Here is a 22524-nt window from a genome sequence, read left to right as displayed (position 1 = left end):
AGAGAAACCACTGCTAGTTTTATGCTCTAATATTTATTTTCTTTTTATTAGATTTTTGAAGACTATGAGAAATTGCTGCAGTCTGAGAATTACGTGACTAAGAGACAATCTATAAAGGTAATATGAAATTTCTTTAAGTTATCAGTTGATATCTTACTGGTAAATGATTGCTCTGAGTGGACCAGTACATAAGGAAAAATGAAGGTGTCCCCTTTTTTTGTAACTTGGAAAATATGCTTCATGTTATGACTGTACTTTGTAGCAAAACAGTGTAAATGCCCTGACTCAAAGACTTTTTGGAAGTATGAGTATAAACAATATGTACATGATAAAGTAGAATTTAGTATATTGCAGCTCCGAAAGAAAATCAAGCTTAAGTTAATTTAAATACAACCACAGTTCTCTCCTTGGGCGTGTTTTCTGGAGATGAAAATCAATCACTCTTAGCTTGAAATTAAGATCTGAATTACCATTTACAAGGAAGAATCAGCAAGGTTCTCCTGTAGTTCTTTCGGTGTATCTGAAACAGGAAAAAATGACCCTATTTCTCTTAGACATTTCTCTGTAAACTAGACTTTGTAGGCTATTTTACAGAGAAGGGGAGAAGTAAAGGTTTTGTAATGGGGCTTACCCTCATCTGAGAAGCACTTACCCCCAGATTTGTAACAAATTTTTCAAAAGTTTTTTGGTGTTTTTTCTTTTTCTTTTTCTTTCTTTTTTTTTTTTTTTTTTTTTTTTTTACCATTTTGCACTGCTGGATTTCATATTCTGAGCATTCTTGGTAGTGTTTTACCGTAGGTCATCTTTAACACCTCCACCATTTAACATGACATTTTCAAATTGTATTTCTAGCAAAGATTCTGAAATATGAAAATAGTCACTCTTAGAGTAACTATTAACTTAGTGTTAAAAGAATAATCTTTAATAATCTTTAATAAATTTGGGTACTCGATCATGGACCCAAAACTGTGCTTTTTTAAAAATGCTAGTATTATTACACTGAAACAGACTTTGGAAAGAGGTTAAAAGATGGTATCACCAGCTGGAAAAGAAAATAAAGTCAATTCCCAATTATTTGCAAATAGCTTAGTTGGATCAATTATTGGAGGTGGTGAGGAGAGTGATAGGGCTTTCCATTTGGTCAACAAATATTTATGTGCTCCTATTCCTAACATTACAGTGACAGCCAAGAACAAAATTAAGTCACACCCCAATGGACCTCACATTCTGTTGGAGGGGAACAAACAACACATAAATAAAAAGATAAATATATAACTCTCAGGTGATTTTAGAACAATTAAGGAAGGTACAAGGGCACGAAGTGATGACAGGTGATGGGGTGTTTGTGTGTAAACAAATGGCATTTGCTATTGGAGATTCTATCACCTATGAAATGCCTGTAGAAGTTCACTGTCCCCCAGCCCAGACAGCCCAGCAAAGTAGGGCCACATAGTGAGTAGCCTTCCCTCCTGGGAGCGCCTGGGTGGCACAGTCGGTTGAACGTCCCACTCTGGGTTTCGGCTCAGGTCATGATCTGCGGGTCTTGAGATCAAGCCCCACACAGGGCTCCACACTCAGTACAGAGTCTGCTTGGGACTCTCTCTCCCTCCCCTACCTCCCAGCCTGGCTTCAACTAAATAAATTAATTTTCTAAAAAAGTGCCTAGAAGCAGGCATTTGGTCAAGAGGAGGTAGGACTGCTCCAGTGGGAGTGGGATGTCCATTAGAGCTGCATCTCTATCTACCCTTCAGATCCCACCCAGATAGTCCAAAGAATGTTATTGGCAGGTATTAACTGACTGGCTTTGTCAAGCACTTATATGATTTTTGGGCTTACTAAACATCACATATTAGTTTTACATGTTGGGATAATGACATTCATAGAACAATGTGTTTGGTTCTAAATATTGAATACACTTTTTTAAAAAGATTTTATTTATTTGTTTGACAGACAGAGATCACAACTAGGCAGAAAGGCAGAGAGAGAGAGAGAGAGAGGAAGCAGGCTCTCTCCTGAGCAGAGAGCCCAATGTGGGCCTCAATCCCAGGACCCTGGGATCACGACCTGAGCCGAAGACAGAGGCTTTAACCCACTGAGCCACCCAGGTGCCCCTTGAATACACTTTTAACTGAAGTGATAAACAAAGTGTATTTTGTGTGACATTTTTATCAATTCACTTTACCCCTGACTTTGCCTTAGCTGTGATCTGCCTTCCCCTGAATTTGTGCCCTTGCTGTTCCAGCATTACGCACTGGCGGCGGGGGTCGGGAGTCAGCATGCTAATTTCAGCCAGTCATTCAGCACTCTTTATTGAGTTTCCCCTTGTGTGGAAAGCCATACATGGTGATCTACAGAGAAACATACCTTGGGGGGCACCTGGGTGGCTCAGTGGGTTAAGCCTCTGACTTCAGTTCAGGTTATGATCTCAAGGTCCTGGGATCAAGCCCCACATGGGGCTTTCTGCTTGGCAGGGAGTCTGCTTCCCCCTCTCTCTCTTCCTGCCTCTCTGCCAACTTGTGATCTCTCCCTCTCTCTGTGTTAAATAAATAAATCAAATCTTTTAAAAAAAAAAAAAAGAAGAAGAAGAAGAAGAAAGAAAGAAAAGAAAACATACCTTGGGTTCACTGCTCTTGCTGCTGGAGCCTGGATTGAGGAGATCGAGCTTCAGACAAAGGCAGTGACATCATGCCATGCTCTCCCAGGTCCAGAAAGCTTGTTAAAAGCATTTGAAGATAAGGCTGAATCCTGTTGCCACAGCTGCATACCTGAAGAACAGAATTCCTTATTTGTGAAGGGCTTTACAGCACAGCCAAAGCAGGGGAGCTGGTCTGTATTATAGGACATCAATTGCCCTCGGAGGGAAGGAGAAACGGAACAGTAAACAGACCTGACAGTGCGCTGAGATCTCTCCTACGTTTTCTAAATCCTCCCTCTTTTTTAGTGGGAATCCATAAGGTCCTGAACCAAAGTAGCAGCACTGGTATGAACTAAGGCTATGGAACTAAAGTGGGATCAAGAAAGCTGAGAGTCAGAGACTTTAGAATTTATGCTTGTCCCATTTTTCAACAGTGACAGGAACTGGTGATAGAAATTTTTCTGTGGATTGACTGTCTCTAGGGCCTTCGGTGAAGTTACAAAGCTAACAGGTGTTCCTCTAACCATCTCCCTTCTGGGTCTTCTTCCCACTTCTTCCTTCATGTTCCGCTGTCGTCCCTTCCTACTCCTGTGCCCACTGCACTCATTCTGCTCTCAGGGTGTCATCAGCTCCCTGGCAGGACGCATTCGCACTTGAAAATAGAAGCCTGTTAATTCAGCGCGTGTGTGATTGGTACAATATGGAATCGAAATTTGGTGGGTAGTAAAGGGCAGTGAGAAGGTTCCTTCCTCACTGCTCTCTGCTGCCACCTGGCTCTCCGCTTCCCAGCCCCCTTTCCGCGTGGCTCTGTGGCCAGACACCTCCGCACTGTACCCAGCAGCACAGGCAAGGAGCAACCGAGTCCACGTGGCGGAGCAACCGAGTCCACGTGGCGTACTGAAACGTTTCCTTTCCCACTTGATTGTGCTTCCTCCTTACGTGCGGATGCCCCAGCCCACTCAGAAGGCCTCTTTCCTGTTCTTTGCTAAGCCACCCAGATATACTATGTTGGCTGCTACTCTTGCCTAAAATCTTTTACAGTGGCATGTCTCACAAATATTTTATTTGCAGTGAGGTAAAACCGAACACTGGTTGGACACCAAAGGAAACTAGTAAAAGACAGATGAAGGATATCTAAGAATGTAGAAATTGTTAAAATGGGTACTAAAGATTTGGCTTCTTTGAATGCTAGATTATAGGCAGAGACATCACTAAAATGGTCTTATTTCCCTGTATTCAAGGAGAGAGTTGTGTACTCCTGTCCTTAATAGAAAAATGTTGTTTTGGAGAGCTCTGCTGGTGCACTGTTGGCTTTTCCTTTTGAGAATTAGGTCTATGGTAGCAGTATGTTCTGTTTTGACCCAGCCATGTTTATATCTCTGAATTCTGTAATATTTTATACATAGATGTTTCATCATTTTAGAAAATAAGAGAGTTTAGATTCTTTTAAGAGCATACTTACAGTATTCTGTAAGTGATAAGCCGTCTTAAAGCTAGGCTATTTTCTGACTCCCCTTGCTTCCCGCTGTCTTTTGATAATCATATTCTAAATTTTCCTGAACTACCTTGGGATGCTTAGATTCCTGATGTCAATAAAAAATGATTAACAGAGAAATTCCTTCCCCTCACATGACAGAGCTTAGGAATTTATTTCTTACTATCTTCAAAGCCATTTAATTACTAGCAAGAAAGATTGTAAATCAAAAGAAGCTTGGTAGAATTTGGGGGGTTGTTTCTGGCTCTGGTCAATTTCATTGAAACACTAAGTTTAAAAAAACCTCATTATTTCTACTTGCTGTGCTTGGCTTTACTCTGTAATATTGAAGCCTATAAAATCTAATATAGAGAACTAAAAACAATTTTTTCCATTTTATCATCTTAAATGCATTGTATTAAGATGAAATGCAGCATTTTGTCATTATCAGTATTAATTAAAATAGATTAACATTTAATGGCTAAGAGTCAGTGTTGGTCAAATGATTTAACACGATTGTTTTAGAAAAGTAGTGAAATTATATTAGCAAAGGACAGATTGGATAAAACTTACATGTAAGCATCCCTTTGTAATAAAAATTAAAGTGACTTAACTTAATCTGAATTTAACTTATAAATGTCACTTCAGCAAATTCTTGAGTGTGTGTGTGTTTGCACAAATTTTAAGGGTAAATTTTTTTAATGCAATGTATTGTTGAAAGACCTTTTGATATGTTTATGTGTGTACTATATATGTATTTGTATACATGTGATATGTATTATATTTGATTTCTATATATGTTTTGTATAAAAATATCTTTATATCAATATAGAATCTGTAGGTAGATATACAGATTTATATCTGCAATGAAGCATAGCTATATAAATGCCCATGTAAATCTTATGTGGGTATATAAATCCTGTCAGCTTTACAACCAAAAATGGCTGGGTCTTTTTTTGAGAGTCTGGGAGCCATCCTGCTGACATGTAAACGTGTAGGAAGGTGGCACGCCTGTGTCCCTGATGTCATTGGGGAAATTACCCTTGGTGCTTCTCTCTGAGCTGTAACCATTTGCTTGTCAGAGACCTAAGAGTTTTATGATTCTCTTCATTACCTGAATAAAGGCAATTAGCTAAAACAAGTAGCTTCCTTAGTGGCCAGGTGGGTCAGAGGGAACTGTGAGGGGTGCATACCGAAAGGCACTGTCAAGCCCTCCGACCGGGAATGGTTTACCTTTCCTCTTGAGAAGACACGTATGTAGGGGATCGTGGCTGCTTGGCCATATAAATCAGGTGGAGTTTTATCTGTCTTCCTAATGTCTTTTGCACAGATCACCTATAATGTTGTGTTGCGAATATGCTTATTCAATCATCGAACTGCTTTCTTTCTTCTCTGCATTTTGTGGACTTTATTTCCCCCAGCAGCACTCACACACATCACACAGTTAAGCTGTAAAGGGGACAAACACAAACAAGAGTTCATACGCGTCCACACGGAGCTTATGTTCCAAAGAGGCGAGTAAGTCTGTACTGTAAGGCAGAGTGAGGACAACTGGGGAGAAACAGAGCACAGAGTAGGGGTAGAATGGTGGTTCGCAGGGGCTGGGAGGCAGGGGGATGGGAGGTGTTGGTCAGTGGGTTCACACTTTCAGGTATGAGAAGACTAAGTCCTGAGGATCCCATGTATAGCCTGGTGACTACAGTGAAGAGTACTGTGCTGAGTGCTTGAAATTTGCTGAGAGATCTTAGGCGCTCTCACCACACACCAAACCAAAAGGCAGCTGTGAGGGGGTGAATGTGTTAATTAACCTGATCGTGGTCAGTATTTCACGATGTAAATATATTTCAAATCATCATGACGTGCTCTTCAAATATAGGCAGTTTTGTCAATTATGTCTAAATAAAGCTGAGGGAAACACTGGGGTCAAGGAGAGTGAGGCCACAGAGGCAGAACAACGAGGAAAGGAAGCAGAAGCGACTCCGGAGCACAGAGACCTTTGAATCCCATCTTAAGGAGTTTAATTTTCTCCCCTGAATCCATAGGCATCCAGGGACTCATTTGTTTATTCGTGCTCTCCCTCGGTGGGATTAGTAACGTGAATAGGACTGAGCTTCAGGAAGGTGTGTTTGGCACAACAAGCGGGAGGGATTGGGTTGGGTCTAGCCTGGAGAAGGGACCGTTCAGCGCGCTTGCCCAGGAGCAGGTGAGAGGCAATGCAGGCTGCAAAGAGGGCACTGGCAATAAAAGCAGAAGGAAGAATGCTGGAGACATTTACAAACAGAAAATTGGCAGACCTTAGATGTAGATTTGATGCAAGGGAAAGAAGGAGCCAAGGAAGATTTCAGCTCTTCCCGAGGAGCCTGGCTGGCCATGGCGTCGTTAACAAAGAGGGGAAGGAACTGGTTTCAGAGATGCCAAGTGTGTCTGGCCAGCAAAGCGATCCACTGGGCCACCAGATGGGCAGTTAGAAGCATTGGTATAGACCTCAGGAAAGAAACTGAGACTCCGAGGGTAGGTTTGGGAGACATCTCCCTAGATGTTACAGTTGAAGCCAGGGGCATAGATGAGACTGGAGAGAGAAGAAAGATCAGAGATTCACGTATACCACTTGGAAAACGCCTACATGTATAGAGCAGAAGGAAGGAGAACAGTAACACAGGAGCAAAGGAACAAGCTGCAAGAGATAAGAAACCAGAAGAATGCAGCGGCCTTGAAACCAAGAGCAAAAAAGTTTCCAGGAGAGTGTGCAGTTAGCTTTAGATGCTGCAGAGAGATTAAGGAAAATGAAGATGAACAGTTTACATGACTACTGTCCCGTGTTTGAGACTAACCAGCTAACATCCAACATGGTCATTATGTCTTATAATTAACAACCATTATTTTTGTGCACTAACATAACCTTAAGGTATGCAGTTCTTATTTGTTAAATAGACAAAAGATGCATTACAGGCAAGGTCGTTGTTTACTGGCAGCCAAACACACTCACACACACACACACACACCCCACTACATGCACACCTCTTGGGTTCTGTTGCTGGACTGTATTGTGATAGACAGCCAGCCCATAGTTCCATGTGTTTTCTTCACCCATCCAGGATTTCTGTAAGTGTCAGTACCATGAGGCTTCCAGAAAAAGTCTGGTGAATAGAATTCGAAATAAGTCGATCATATACAAAACTTTGTGAAGGGTACATTTCAGCTGCCTTGTTGCTGATGTTTTAGGAATTGCTACCCCTGTATGAGAATAAAAGTTTATGAGTAAAGAGCGGTCAACTGTGCTCCTAGTTGAAGACTACTCTTGGATATTTTTATTTTGTTTTAAATTGTCTTGGTCTGTTTATGCTGCTATAACAAAAATGCCACAGACTGGGTGGCTTAAGCAACATTTATTTTTCATAGTTTTGGAGGCTATGCAATCCAAGATCAAGGTGCTGGCAGTAAGAGAGCTCTCTGGGTATCTTTGATAAGAACACCTGTCCCATTCCTGCGATCCTTCCTTTCCAGAGGTCCTACCTCCCAATACCTTCACATTTGGGGTTAGGATTTCAGCATGTAGATTTTAGGGAGGCACAGACATTCAGCTCATAACATGGAATAATGCTGCATTTGGAGGGAGCTATTAATTTGTCATCAGAAAATGTTTTGTTTTACTCTTTTAAAAAAACTTGCTTAATATGGATTCAGGGTTAATGCCCGCCACCCCCCCCAGCTATTTAGCTGGTTTTGTAACAAAAGTTAAGGGGAAGGTAAGACTCACTTGACATAACCTGTTTTCCCCAGTGAGCTACTAGAGTACATTTATTCAGGGAAGGGAGGTATAACTGTAGAATTAATTTGGTTATTCTTTCTTATTCTACCATAATGCCTAAGAAGCAATGCAGTGCTGGGAAGCAAGACTAAAGTGAGCAATGAAAATAATAAATTCGTTTCTGGCTAGCTCTGGGTGAGAGCTACAAAGAGAGCTTTTTTAAGCTGCAGCAATGACTGGCTTTAAAAAAAAACTCAGAAATGCATTAATCACCAACTTTAGCAAAGCTGTGTGAAAAGCTTAAAATAACTTAATAATAACTACGCCTTTCATGCCTGTGCTAAATGCTAAGATGCACTCAAGGCCTCTTCATCAACATTCCTAACCACATCTATAGTTTGTTTTTCATAGAGAAGTGCGATAGATTTTGAATCAGATGATTTTCACATAGATTATATCTCTGATTTTGGGGTTTTTTTGTTTGTTTCTTTGTTTCTTGTTTTTTGTTTTTGTAGCTGTTAGGTGAGCTGATCCTGGACCGACACAACTTTGCCATTATGACAAAGTACATCAGCAGGCCAGAGAACCTCAAACTGATGATGAACCTCCTTCGAGATAAAAGTCCCAACATTCAGTTTGAAGCCTTCCATGTCTTTAAGGTAAAGTGCTGCAGAAATAACCAGGGCATTTGTTTTTTTCGCTTTCCAGTGGCAAACTCCCTGCTGTTTACTCCTTTATACTTGAGAGAAAATGAAATAGGCAGTCTTTCCATTTTGCATGACTTGGACGAAATTTTAGAGTTATTTTAATGAATGCCCATTTGTTTCTAATCCCTATCTCTAAATATTTTCATTTTTTTCCACTGAGAAAATAGGTGGATACTGTTTCCCAAAAGTTACTAAAATAATCAGCGATAGAGCCCGAATCCAAATCCCGAGTGTTGGAATTTGAATGCTTCGCTTTCTGCCTTAAGTGTTTCTTTGAGCCTTAAATGAAGCACTGAAAAAATACCAGGGTACTGCTCCCTTTTATTACTTGTTTAGAAATATTTTTTAAGTGTATTTTGCTGTGAATGGAAAGTAGCTCCCCATAACACCGGTTTCTTCTGGAGCTGTATTCACATGGTACACAAAATTAATATCTTAATTTTATCACTTAATGCTTTGCCAGAAGTGAACACTAATCCATTATTGTTATGTATGGGTTTTAGAGCCAGGAGTTTTATTGGCCCAGTTAATCATTGGGTTTGTTTACTCTAGTTTACTTAAACATTTCTGTTTTTTTATATTTAGGTTATTTCCATTTTTTTTCCTACTGAGAGGAATGCCATAATGAGCATTTTCTATATCCAGCTGGGTTTTTTTTTTTTTTCCATATTTAGGATTATTTTCTTAGGATAGATATCTGGAATAGAATTAAGAGGAGAATCCCATCAATTATCATATGGTTTCACTTATTTGTGGAGCATAACAAATAGCATGCAGGACATAGAGAGATAGAGAGGAGAAGGGAGTTGGGGGAAATTGGAAGGGAGTTGAACCATGAGAGCCTATAGACTTTGAAAAACAATCTGAGGGGTTTGAAGGGGCGGAGAGGGTGGGAGGTTGGGGGAACCAGGTGGCTGGTTTTAGAGAGCGCATGTACTGCATGGAGCACTGGGTGTGGTGCAAAAATAATGAATATTGTTATGCTGAAAATAAATAAGAAATAAATTAAAAAAAAAAAAAAAGAGGAGAATCCCAGGCTTTTTTGGGGTATTTATAATGTCTACTCAGTGACTGAATTTTTAAATCTGTAAATGGGAGAGACATGGCAGTTTCTAAGGTATATAATTGTTGCTTTGAGAGGTTAATAAAAAAATTTTGTTTTAGTCCATCTTTCATCTACCAGGTCTGTATTGTCCAGAGAGTCACTAGAGCAATTCAAATACCAAATTAACTTATAAATTCCATTCAGTGATGTTCAAAATCCCAACAGGACTTCTCCTGGCCCTTGACAAGCTGGTTCTAAAATTTGTGTGGTAGAACAATGGCCTAAGATTAGCTGTGGCCACAAAACATAATAGGAAGTATTTAGTTAACTACATCAAATTTAGAACTTCTGTTCAAAAAGACAGAATAAGGGACACCTGGGTGGCTCAGTTGGTTGGGCTGCTGCCTTCAGCTCAGGTCATGGTCCCAGCGTCCTGGGATCGAGTCCCACATCGGGCTCCTTGCTCGGCAGGGAGCCTGCTTCTCTCTCTGCCTCTGCCTGCCATTCTGTCTGCCTGTGCTCGCTCTCTCCCCCTCTCTCTCTGATAAAAAAATAAAATCTTAAAAAAAAAAAAAAAGACAGAATAAGCAAAGTGAAAAGACGGGATAGAATGTGATACATATAACTAACAAATCATTCAGAGAAAGAATTCAATAGAAAAGTGGGCGAAGGAGGCAGTTGGTCATTTACAGATGAGGGAAACTGAAAGATAAGTAGGGGAAGATGATCATCCTACTAAGTAACACTGGCAATTGCCATTGAAATATCAATGAGGTATTATTTTACATTCTTTGGTAAATTCTTTAATGGTAAAATGTTTTAAGTCTGACAAAAAATTATTGGAAAGGTTGGAGGGCTGTCTATATACTATAAGTTGGTACAACCACTTTGAAGAGCGATTTAGTAAAATAACTGAAGGTATACCTATCCTTCAATCCTGAAATCTCATCTCTCAGCAATTTTTTTTTTTTTTTTTAAGTAGGCTCCACACCCAGCAGGGAGCCCAATGCAGGGCTTGAACTCATGACCCTGAGATTAAGACCTGAGCTGAGATTAAGAGTCAGACACTTAACTGACTGAACCACACAAGCGCCCCCTCAGCAATTTTTTAGAGATACTCTTCTACATGTGCACAAGGAATCGTGCGCAAAAATGTTTATCACAACATTGTTTAGAATAGTGTAAAATGAGGAAAAAACCACAAATGGTCATCAACAGGAGATGGGGAAAATAAATTGTGTTATATTCGTACAGTAACATGTAGTAATGGGTTAAAATTAATTGAGTTATATAGATCAATGTGGGCAAATCCCAGACATCAAGTGGAAGAAACAAATGTGAAAAAGATGTTATTCATTTAAAGTCTGAAAACATGCAAAACAGCACTATATATGGATTCAGACTTATGCAGTTCTAGTCTAATAGCCGGTATGAGGTTGATAAATAGCAAATTTAGGACAGCAGTCACCTCAGCAAGGAAGGATAGGGGAGGATGGCATCATGAAGAGGAGACGATAGCTTCCAATTACATCTGTAGTGTTTTATTTTATTAAAAAATAAGGAAAGGGGCACCTGGGTGGCTCATTGTGTTAAGCCTCTGCCTCAGGTGCATCGGGCCCTCTGCTCAGCGGGGAGCCTGCTTCCCCCCTCTGCCTGCCTCTCTGCCTACTTGTGATCTCTCTCTGTCAAATAAATAAATAAAATATTTTTTAAAAATCTGAAGGCAAGTATGGCAAAAATTTTAGATTTTGATAGAGCACATAGTGGGAACACGAGTCTGATATGTTTTGTTATACTCTGCTCTATGTCAGAGTTATTTCATACAAAATAAATACAAATCAGAAGAAACACAAATTGATGGCTTTGGCACTGGAAGATGTCTACACAGTAGGAATGATAAACCCTCTCAAGAACTCTCTGACCCAAGAAACTATAGAAGGCTGTGTGTCATGTCCTTCAGCTCCCATGAAATTTTAATATATCCTCCTAGATGAGAACAAGCTTCATTTAATTTTGTTCAAAATGCAGTGTTATGGAAGTATTCAGTGGGTGGTCAAATAGAAATAACCTACTTCCGTCCTCAGAATTTGGATCCTCTCATCACTGGACAGAGTAGGTGCATTTAAAAATAGCTGACCACTAGTTTACTTGTATGTGTATGAACTGGGCCTACCGTGTACCCTATGTTTCCACCACCAAAGTATAAACTGAATTGTTCACTTGCCAAATACAATATTTTGTTATTTAGAAAAAGTAATGAGTCCTAGAGGTTTTTTTTTTCACAGTTGTGTATTAATAGTTGTTCTCCCCCCCCCCCAAAAAAAAACACCTTCCATAAGGTGCAAAAACTGTGGAACACACTGCTAAAAATGTCTTTGCCAGATTATTTTCATTAGCTTGCTGGTAACTTCAAGGAATTGAATGAGATACCATTTCATGTTTTTTTTGTGCTGTGGACAAGCAGGATGGTGTGGTGGGTGGGAAAGAACTGGATGGAAGCCAAGAAACCTGGGTCTTCGTTCTGGCCTAGTTGCCACCAGTGACTTTGGGCAAATCCATCTGGATCTGTTTCCTCATTTGTAAAGTGCAAGAGGTACATTCAAGTCAGTAGTCTGGTTCTAAGATACTAGGTTCTATGAGACCTTTGTCTCTGTGATCCTGGCTTTTCCAGAGATGTGTCTGATAGGAACTCAAGTATCAGGTATGAGCCGAGCTCCCTTTCCTTTCTCTGTTAACTTCCTTCATAGCAAAGACCATGATGCTACTTCCTACCATCCTTGGGGATGGGGTGGTCTGCACCTTTTGGCTCATCTCTTAGAACTGCTGGAACTGGGGCACCTGGGTGGCTCAGTGGGTTAAGCCTCTGCCTTTGGCTCAGGTCATGATCCCAGCATCCTCTGACAGAGCCCCACATCGGGCTCTCTGCTCAGCAGGGGGCCTGCTTCTCACTCCCCACCCTGCCTCTCTGCCTACTTGTGATCTCTCTGCCAAATAAATAAATAAAATCTTTAAAAAAAAAAAAAAAAAAAGAACTGCTGGAACTCAGGCATGGGCGGGACAGAAATATTCCCGAGTGTACTACTCCGTCTCTCAGATCCTCGCAGTTGGCTGCAATAGGTCTTTCCACGAAAACAAGAAGCTCCAACCTCACCCTTTCCAAAATACAATGGCCGGTTTGACAATTCACCTTAAAAAAAGATACAGAACAAGAAACATCCTAGTTGAGAATCATTTCCCTGTGGTCTTACCGAAAAGAATGCAGAATTACAAATTAATTCGGTGAAAGCCTAACCATCCTGCTTCCTTACCCACTTCCTTAAGGACCTGTTTTTTCAGCAGGCGAACCTCTCCAGTCACGATATACCAAATCTAAGTCTACTGACGGAGAAAACCGTTGAGCCAGGTAAATTTAGGAATCAGCTTTAAGCTGATATAATATTAGTAATTTTTTCTAAAAAATGTTAACAGGGAAGAAGTATTCATATCAACTTAATGTTTCATCATTAAGAGTGCTCAATGGCGGCATGCCTTTATCTGAATTCTTTTTTTCCCTTTATTTCACTGAGTAGTGGAGGAGAAAAAGTGAAACCTGACTTCACCTCTCTTTTCTACTTTTTAAAATACTTTAAAAATTCATAAAATAGGAGTATCTGAGTGGCTCAGTGGGTTAAGCCTCTGCATTTGGCTCAGGTCATGATCCCAGGGTCCTGGGATTGAGCCCCACATTGGGCTTCCTGCTCAGCAGGAAGCCTGCTTCCCCCCTCTCTGCCTGCCTCTCTGCCTACTTGTGATCTCTGTCAAATAAATAAATAAATAAAATATTTAAAAATAAAATAAAAATAAAAATTCATAAAATAATAAAGCCTATGTTTATCTATAGAAAGGTTTGTAATGGGTTTTAGTGACCAACTTTATCAACATCACCAAAAAGTATATTAATATATGACTCAGAGTTTGGTTTGATCATCCTGAGGCTGCATATTTATGATATTATTGCTTAGTTTAAAAGATATAGGAAAATTAAGATAGTAATATTTATAATAGGAAATGTGAATACTATTAGAATAAGACATTTTTAAAAGTGGCTTTTCCATGTAATTTTGGAATAAATTTGTAGTTTCGTATGTAATCCACAGCTGTGTGCAATTTGTAGATCCCAAAGACTTGGATTCCAAAATGCCAAAGCAGTTGTCAGAACAATAATGTCTATTATTACAGCCCTGACTACCCTTTAAATGGTGATTGGCTCCTTTAATGTAAGAAGAAGCTGTAAATATTAAGAACATATTAAGTGAAAAAGCGGTTTACAAACCACCATGTACACAATGCAAGCCCAGTTTTGTTTAAAGTATATTTACATATAACTATATGCACAGAATAAAAGGATATACACCAAATGTTCACTGTGGTTATCTTTGGGTGGAGGAATTATTTAAGAGATTTTTTTTTTCTTTCTTCTTTGTGTCTCTTTTTCTCTGTTTTCCTAGTTTTCTACATGTGTCACTTTCCTAGTCAGGGTGATGATAAGGATGGTGGCCTGAGGAGGAGGAGGATCTCAGGAGATGCTGGAGATGTTGAGAGCATCCTGAAGCATCCGGCCTGCTCTCCTCCTGCATCCTCCCTTCCTTCCCAGGGTTTTTGTTCCTCCCTGCCCAGGTGGTAGGGCCTGGTCTGGTCCTGTTGTGGGCTCACTGGGGCTCACAGATATCAGCCAGCTTGCAGGGGTAGGAATCAGGTCCTTCTTTCTTAAACAGGAAAAAAATTACTGTCTCTGATCAACACCAGCACGAATTACGTCAAGATATTCTAAACATTATATTGCTCAAGCTCGTATTCATTCAAGAGGGTGAGCCTTTAGAAAGAAAAGGCCCTATTTTATACTTCAGTGGAATGAAATTTTGCTTTTAGTTACTTCCATGTAACGGTCATGGGAGTCCCAGTTTCAAATCCAAGTACAAGGCATTCTAGGCTTACAGCATGCCTCACAGACAGTAAGGTAAACAAAGCGGAAAACGGGCCTTCCAATGCCTTGTCTAGTGCACATCCCTCTTGACAAAATAGAATTTGAATGAAATGAATGAATGTGTGTGTAAGACATGCTTCTTTTTTGTTTTGTTTTGTTTTGTTTTGTTTTACTCTTTCATAAAAAGCATTCAGGTTTAAAATAGCGAGCAAAGTATTCGTAGTTTTCTAAGTTAAAAATATTTGAGTTGTGGTCATGGTATTTGCCTTTCTCTAACCATGCTTGAGAACTCCATAAGTCATATTTCTGAAATATGTTTAGATTAAGGGATACAGCCAATAAGACCACACTGTACAAAGAGAAGCCACAGGTAGTTCCATTTGTTTAACTTGTTTGGGGATGGATTGAAAATAGCCATTAAAAAAACAGGAAGAAAGAAAAAGTGTCCAGCAGAGAAAAAAACCAAGAAACTCCCTATTCTGGACATGATATTCAGAAGATTTGGTTCATCCTACCTTGATTCAGAAGTGCATTCCTTATGGTACTGGTTCATCTCCAGCCTTCACTGGGGCAGTCAGCCCAACCCTTTCCCCCCTCCCCCCACTCCCACCCCAGGGTACTGAGCACTGATGCCTCATGCCTCTAATCAACAACTCTCTTTAGAGGCAGCACAGTTCAAGAGCCATGAAGAATTAAAATAAGAAAATTTTAAAACCAGAAAACAAATTTAACATTTGTGAGGGGTACAGTATGGGGATTCGGTGTAGTCAATCCAATGACGCCTGACTCCAAACTCTTCTACATTTCACATTTATTTTGGATTGAAACAGAGAAGCTTAGTTTGTCCAATATATTTAATTTTTTTTTAGAAAGAAAGACTGTTATGAGTTATTTATAGAATTACCACAAAATGCCAGACAATTTCTACCTAAAACTTCACAGCAGCTCCCTTGTAAACAAACAGTAACCACAGGACCCACGAATTTGGCTTCAGAAAAGGCTCTTCTGACGTACTACTGATAGGTATGATATAAAGGTCAGGCACTCTAACAACGTAAACCAGTCAGGTTTTAAATAAAAAAATATATGTTTTAAAAACATATATAAATAACAATTTTACTGTACTGTAGTAACCTAAACTTCACCATTCTAACCATTTTAAAGTGTACAGTTCAGCGGCATATAGCATATTTACAGTGGTACATGACTATCATCACTATCTAGTTCCAGAACATACTCCTCACCCAAAAGCTGTATCCATTAGGCAGTTACTCCTTGTTTTCCCATACCCCAAGCCTTTGGCATCTCCTAATCTGCTTTTGGTCTCAATGGGTTTGCCTCTCCTGGGTATTTCATATTAATAGAATTATACTGTATAGCCTCTTGAGTCTGCTTTCTTTAACATGTTTTTAAGGTTCACCCATATGATCAATATTTCAATCAGTTTTACGGCTGAATAGTATTACATTGTATGGATATGCCACAATTTGTTCATCAGTTGATGGACTTTTGGCTGTTGTGAACAGTGCTGCTACAAACATTTGTGTACAAGTTCTTATTTGAACAGAGTTTTTCAATTATCTTAATCCACAGTTTAATCCATACTTTGGAATGGAATTTTTAGTCTTACGGTAATTAAATGTGTAATTTATTGAGGTACTGCCAAATTGTTTACCACAGAGGGTGCACCATTTTACACACCCACCAGCAGTGTAATTGTACAGGGTTCCAATTTCTCCCCTTCCTTACCAGTATGTGTTGTTTTCAGGTTTTTTTTATTGTAGTCATCCTAGTGCCTGTGAAGTGACACTTTGTTATGGTTTTGATTTGCATTTCCCTAATGACTAATGATGTTGAGCATTTTTTCCTGTGCTTATTGTCCATTTACATATCTTCTTTGGAGAAATGTCTGTTCAAGTTCTTTACCCCTTTTTAAAAAGTTTTCGTTGTTGTTGAATTGTAAGGGGTCTTTATATATTCTAGATACTAGGCATTGATCATACATATGACTTACAAATATTTTCTCTCATGCTGTGTGCTGTCTTTTCACTCTCTTGATAATGTCCTTTGATACACAAAAGTTTTACATTTTGATGTTCAGTTTATCTGGTTTTTTTTCTTTTGTTGTTCATGCTTTTGATGTCATAGCTAAGAAACCATTGCCGAATCCAAGGTCATGAAGATAGAGCCCTATATTTTCCTTTGAAGGTTTTATTAGCTCCTATATTAAGGTCTTAGATTGATTATGAGTTAATTTTTGTTTCCAGGGTGAGGTAGATATCAGTTGCCTGGAGCTGCCATAACAAAGACTGAATGGGTTAAGACATAGACTGAATGGGTTAAGACAACAGAAGTTTATTGTCTCAGAAGGAGTGGGTCCTTTTGGAGGTAGATATCAGTTGCCTGGAGCTGCCATAACAAAGACTGAATGGGTTAAGACATAGACTGAATGGGTTAAGACAACAGAAGTTTATTGTCTCAGAAGGGGTGGGTCCTTTTGGTCCTTTTGGTCCTTTTGGGTTCATCCCGAAAATCTGTTCTATGCTTACCTCCTAGCTTCTGGTGATTGCCAGCAATCTGTGGGATTCCTTGGATTCGTAACTGCAATATGTCTTCATCTTCACAACTGTGCATCCCCATGTGTCTCTTTGTCCTAATTTTCTTCTTCTTATAAGGATACTACTCATTGAATTAGGACCCACTGTAATCTAGTATGACCTCATCTGGATTTGATTATGCTTGTAATAAGGTCATATTTAAAGTTCCAAGGATTAGGACTTAAACATTCATATTTTTGAGGGGACACAGTTCAACCGCATACATATGGTGTATTATATTGATTGATTTTACTATGTTGAATCTCCTTTATATTTCTAGAATTCCATTTGTTGATGGCATATACTTATTTTAATATGATGTTAGATTCAGGCTGCTTGTATCTTAGGGAAGATTTTTACATCTTTATTCATAAAGGATATTGGTCTCTAGTTTTCTTGTCATATCTTTGTCTGGCTTTGGCATTAGGTTAAGGCCAGCCTCATAGCATGAATTAGGAAGTGTTCCCCTCTCTTTTATTTTTTGGAAAGAATTTGAAATAGACTGTTAATTCTTCTTTAAAATTTGTAGAATTTACCAGTGAAGTCATTTGGTCCTGGGCTTTTCTTTGTTGGGAGGTTTTTGATTACCAATTCAATCCCCTCATAGAAATTTTTAAAAATCACTAAGAGAATACTATGAATAATTGTAGTGTAATCTAACCAACAAATTAGATAATGTAAATGAAATGGACAAATCCCTAGGAACTTACATATATATAAGTAAGCATAAGCGAATGTTATGTTCCCTTTCTCTGCTGGACCCTTTTTTTTTAATGGCTATTTTCAATCATAAAAATCTGATTCATGGATGAACTTGCATGTCACACAATAAACTCAGAAATCTAATGTTATGTTCACCTCCTTTGACGCTGCACAGCCTTTTCTTCCCCTCTCATAGGGCCTTAACATCCTGTGTATTCTTTTCTTTCTTCATGATTGCTGAGCTCAAGCAATGACTGAGGGCTCAAGTTTTTAGCCTTCACTTTCCCCCATAACCCATCCTTGTCCATAGCGTGTTTAGAGGATGCACTGCTGGAAGTCTGGGATGGGGCAGGGGGGCCTTGTGGTAAAGCACTCAACCCTTCAGAGGCGTGAGATGCCCAGAACATGAAACCATAGAGCTGTATATAGGAGTCACATACTTTTTTGGGTTTTCTCATGTCGTCATATATATATACCATCTAACTTAGAAGTGTGTCCATTGAGAAACATTACGCCAATCAGTATTATAGTTTTGAGTTACTGTGTCCTGTTATTATAGCCATTGCTGTCTTTTATATTATAGCTGAGTTACTAGTCTAGGATTATGGTTTCAACAGGAGTGCACGTAAGAATCTTTTATGAACTTCAGAAAAATACAGAATGCCAGACCTCCAGCCCAGATCTGCTGAGTTGGAATCTCTGGGAGGTGTCTTTTTTGAATTTTTCAGCCCGATGAATATATTACCTGTTCAAAAACTAAATTATATTTTTTAAAAAAGCACACTCAAATACTACGTGTTGTTTATGTTGTGTGTGCGTGTGTGTGTGTGTGTGTGTGTGTGTGTAGGTGAATGCATACGCACACACACATACATATGTCGTAGGAGAAAAAGGATAAAAACATGCTTAGGGATGGAAGCACACTGCTTAAGGGGGTGAGGACAGATGGAAAGTGAGAGTTTGCATCTATTTCTAGTGTTTCATTCCTTTAAAACGAGATTAGATGTAAAAATCTGCTCAAGTTGTTGGTGAGTATATAGGTGTCTGATGTTCTTTTCTGTTGGAAAGATTGTATCGTTAAGAACATATAAACATTTAAGACATTTAAAATCAAAACAAAGTAAAAGTAAAAACTGTTCACAGTAGCGCTGATGAGTTCCCAGCTGGCTTTCCAGAACAGGCTCTGGATGGGGAGCTACGGATTTTCATCAATAGGGAAGCATAATGGGGGACTTCACGGGGACCCCGAGTAGGGTCTGTGTTGTCTCCGGTGTGCGTTCCCTGTCTGAGGTATTTGTTTCTTTTCATTTCAGGTGTTTGTGGCCAGTCCTCACAAAACACAGCCTATTGTGGAGATCCTACTAAAAAATCAACCCAAACTCATTGAGTTTCTGAGTAGCTTCCAAAAGGAAAGGACGGACGACGAGCAGTTCAGCGATGAGAAGAACTACCTGATTAAACAGATCCGGGACTTGAAGAAAACCACCCCTTGACAGTCTCAGCCACTCTCCCGCCACAGTCACGGTCTCATTTGTTCAGTCTGTACAGAAAGTGTTATTTCAAAAAGTAATTGTTCTCGGGAAGGCTTCGGAGGAGATAACCTGGTTCTTCTCAATTCATTGTTCAGGGTAGAAGGAATATAAACATTTGAATGAAAAAAATGATTAACCTAGAATAATGTATTCATTTGAATCAAGTCTGTGATGATTTATGTGAAATCAGAGCCATTGTCTTAGACGTGGATAAAAACAGCTTTAACCCTTTGTTGACAAAAGGCAGCAGGGCCGTGGGCTTGCAGACCCGAGCCCTGAGTCATCACAGGCCACCGAGTAGAAAGAAGCCCGAAGGACGGGCATCCCTGAGCCCTCAAGGTTATGTTCTCCTTAGAGAACCGGGGGTGGGGGTGAGAGGCGCAAAGCCATTCCACCCGTCTGCACTTGGACGTACAGATTTCTTCTTTTTTGTAACATTATGTTAGTCCCCATACAGTACATCATTAGTTTTTGACATACGGATTTCTCATGGTGCTGAAAGCTCTGGCGAGACAAGGCCCATGTTTTCAGTCATCACAAGTCCTTGTTCCCTGCCCATCTGCTTTTGACCGTGACTAACTTCCTGGGAAGCGCAGACCTCTCTCTGCTTACAGTCCCACTCAATGACCTGAGCCCTCTCCGAGCAGTTCTCCTCAGCACCCCACTCCTGGCGTACCCCCTGCACCCACAGCCCGGATAGCCAGGAACTGGCTTGGCCAAAGTAGGACCGGTCAGCTCAGCAGGGGTCACGGGGACACGGGCCCCGCGGGTATGACCTGCTCACTTGAGAACTTGGAACAGATGGTGTAGGACCACAGCTCTAGCAGTAATAAACACTGTTGTTTCGCTCTGACTCCTGGAGTATTGGGGAATATTTGGAATATTTCATTCCTGTCATTATGGGAAAATTCTTTCATGGTGAAAGTGTGCTTTAGAGTAGGAATCATTGCATTGGGATGCCTCACATGTACAAAACCGTGGGTCCAGAGGGTTAGCCCGCTTTTATAGACAAGGGAACATTGCCATTGGGAGGGCAAATGAATAAATGTGTGAAGAACTTCTCAGAGGACTAAAATTTATCTTTTCAGTTTATTTTCTAATTAGCTGGCCCTCTAGTTTCCCATCAAAGCTTTCATCAAAAACGTAGAAAACCTACAAATATATGGTCTCAAATATTCTCTTGCATACTGGTATGAGTAAGGGCTTAATTTGTGTTCTTTAAAAAAGGCATGGACCAAAAACAACAAAAAAGGCTATGGTTTGTTTCAGACATAAAGTGTATAAAAAGAAATTTTAAAGCTATATTTACAAGACATTAGGGTTATAACAATGTGTATTTTTTCAGAATTCTGTTTCCAAGTTGTGAGTTGTGGCCTTCTGTAAGGACGCTTCCTTTATATAATATCGTGTGCTGTGTTCTTCAACCAGGTGTTTCTCCACGAGAGGGGAAGGGTGCTTCTCCGGGGGTCATTCTCCAGGATCAGTGCCCTCTGTAGATTTTCTATCTGAAGAATTAGCTGGCAGGCCTTCACCCCTCTTGGCAGGGGCCCAGCGTGGACTCCTGAGGCATATAGAGTGGGCCCCGAGGGACACGTCAACATGGAGGGTCATTCTTTCCTCACTGAAGTCAGATTATTTTTATAATGTTTCCTGACAGTCCAGAGTCTCTTAGAATCCAACTTTTCTGGTTTTACTTATTTGATTGAAAGAGAAGACAGTAAATACTAAAAAAAAGAGAGAGAGAAGGCTCAATAACCATTGGAAGTTCATTTGGTTGCTAACACTGTTCCACAACATCTTAGGACACATGTTTCTATTTGGAAAGCAAGGCCTTTGATAAATAAAACATTTTATTTCCTCTGGGCTTGAATTAGTTCTTTGCTTGCAAGTCCTTATTCTAGTTCAGTACCCATCAGACCCGAAACTGGAGCCTAAGAGGCATTAATGAAGTAGCTGGGGTTTTGTGTGATACAAATTTGTAAATTATTAATGGGAAAGGTGGGGAGCAAGACGCTCACAGTCAAAATATGTTTGCACAAAATTCACTGTAAATATTGTGAGAATCGAAATTTGAGAACATCCTATTTAATAAGCTATTTCAAAACACACATTTAAATTAAGACTGACTAAATAAAAAGGTGCCACACACTGCGTGGTCAGATTCGTTCCTCTGCATGTGGCTGATCTGTGCTCCTGCCCTCATTCCAGACAGGGAGCACAGGGGGAGGAGGGCAGGCTGGCCTCTGGGGGGTGCTCGGGCTGCCCGGAGACCTCACACCATTTTCCCTGGCACTTGGTTAACTCCATGACCCTGTTGCTGTCCTGTTGTCCAAGTGAGGCTGTCACTGCTGGAGCTGTACCTGCCTGCCACCAAATACATCACAGCCAGAGGCACTCCCATTTTATATTTGAGGCTCTAAGCAGTTTAAGTCCCCCAGACTGCACGGACTACACCTGGATACAAACTGATGGTGGCCTGAGGCCAAACTCTGCTCTTCCTCCCTTGTTCATCCTCAAGCCTGGGAAGGAGGGGAGGTCCAGGGTGTCGGGAAGTGTTCTGTGCCCTTCACTGCAGCCCAGGAGGCTCCTGAGGGTCAGTCCCAGAGTGAGCCATCAGGGATTGAGATCATGATTTTCTTGGACAAGACTCTTGGCTAAAGCCAGGCATCTGCCCAGACGTTAGGATTACTCCTGGAGAAAAGGCCAGGGGGCACACGGCCCTTGTGCAACCTTTCTCAACTGTCGGCCTCCACAGGTTCTCATCCTGGCAGTTCTGGGGCAGCATATACACTGAGGAAGAGTGGCAGAGCCTTTTGAAAGCCCCTGTGACCAGCCAGAGTGGTTTGAGTGACACAAAGCTGCATAGAGCCATAGTGCCGTCTGGAAAGTACACAAGACCCGGAAGAGATCATAATAATGTAAAAGAAAATGAAAAACTGGAAAGTTGCTACAATTTTTTCATATGAAGAGAAAGGTTTCAAAGTAGATTCACAGATCCTTCTAGTCTACTTGTATTAGAGGAAATTAAGATTTTATATCTTCTATTTTTTTTTATTTGTTTTCTCCAAAACACTATGTGTGTTATGTTTGGCATGAAATCACCAACTTTCTGTTTATGTTC

At 40.2% G+C, this 22524-nt stretch overlaps 1 protein-coding gene across 16 annotated transcripts in view; it reads left to right on the top strand.

The window, feature by feature from the left end:
* Positions 1-20679, top strand: part of CAB39L (calcium binding protein 39 like) — a 124887-nt gene extending 104208 nt beyond the window's left edge. For 15 of the 16 annotated variants that reach the window (XM_059144466.1, XM_059144476.1, XM_059144467.1 and 12 more), the window contains 3 exons: positions 52-117; positions 8373-8516; positions 19185-20679. In XM_059144466.1, the coding sequence (XP_059000449.1) occupies positions 52-117; positions 8373-8516; positions 19185-19364 (390 nt within the window). In that variant the 3' untranslated portion in view covers positions 19365-20679. The remainder of the gene's footprint in view (positions 1-51; positions 118-8372; positions 8517-19184) is intronic. The other variant, XM_059144483.1, reaches the window with a different exon arrangement.
* Positions 20680-22524: the final 1845 nt, after the last annotated feature.

Source organism: Mustela lutreola, chromosome 13 (genome assembly GCF_030435805.1).
Source record: "Mustela lutreola isolate mMusLut2 chromosome 13, mMusLut2.pri, whole genome shotgun sequence".
Taxonomy (NCBI): domain Eukaryota; kingdom Metazoa; phylum Chordata; class Mammalia; order Carnivora; family Mustelidae; genus Mustela; species Mustela lutreola.
Note: the sequence above shows the minus strand (reverse complement) of the source record. Positions and strands in the feature narration are given on the sequence as shown.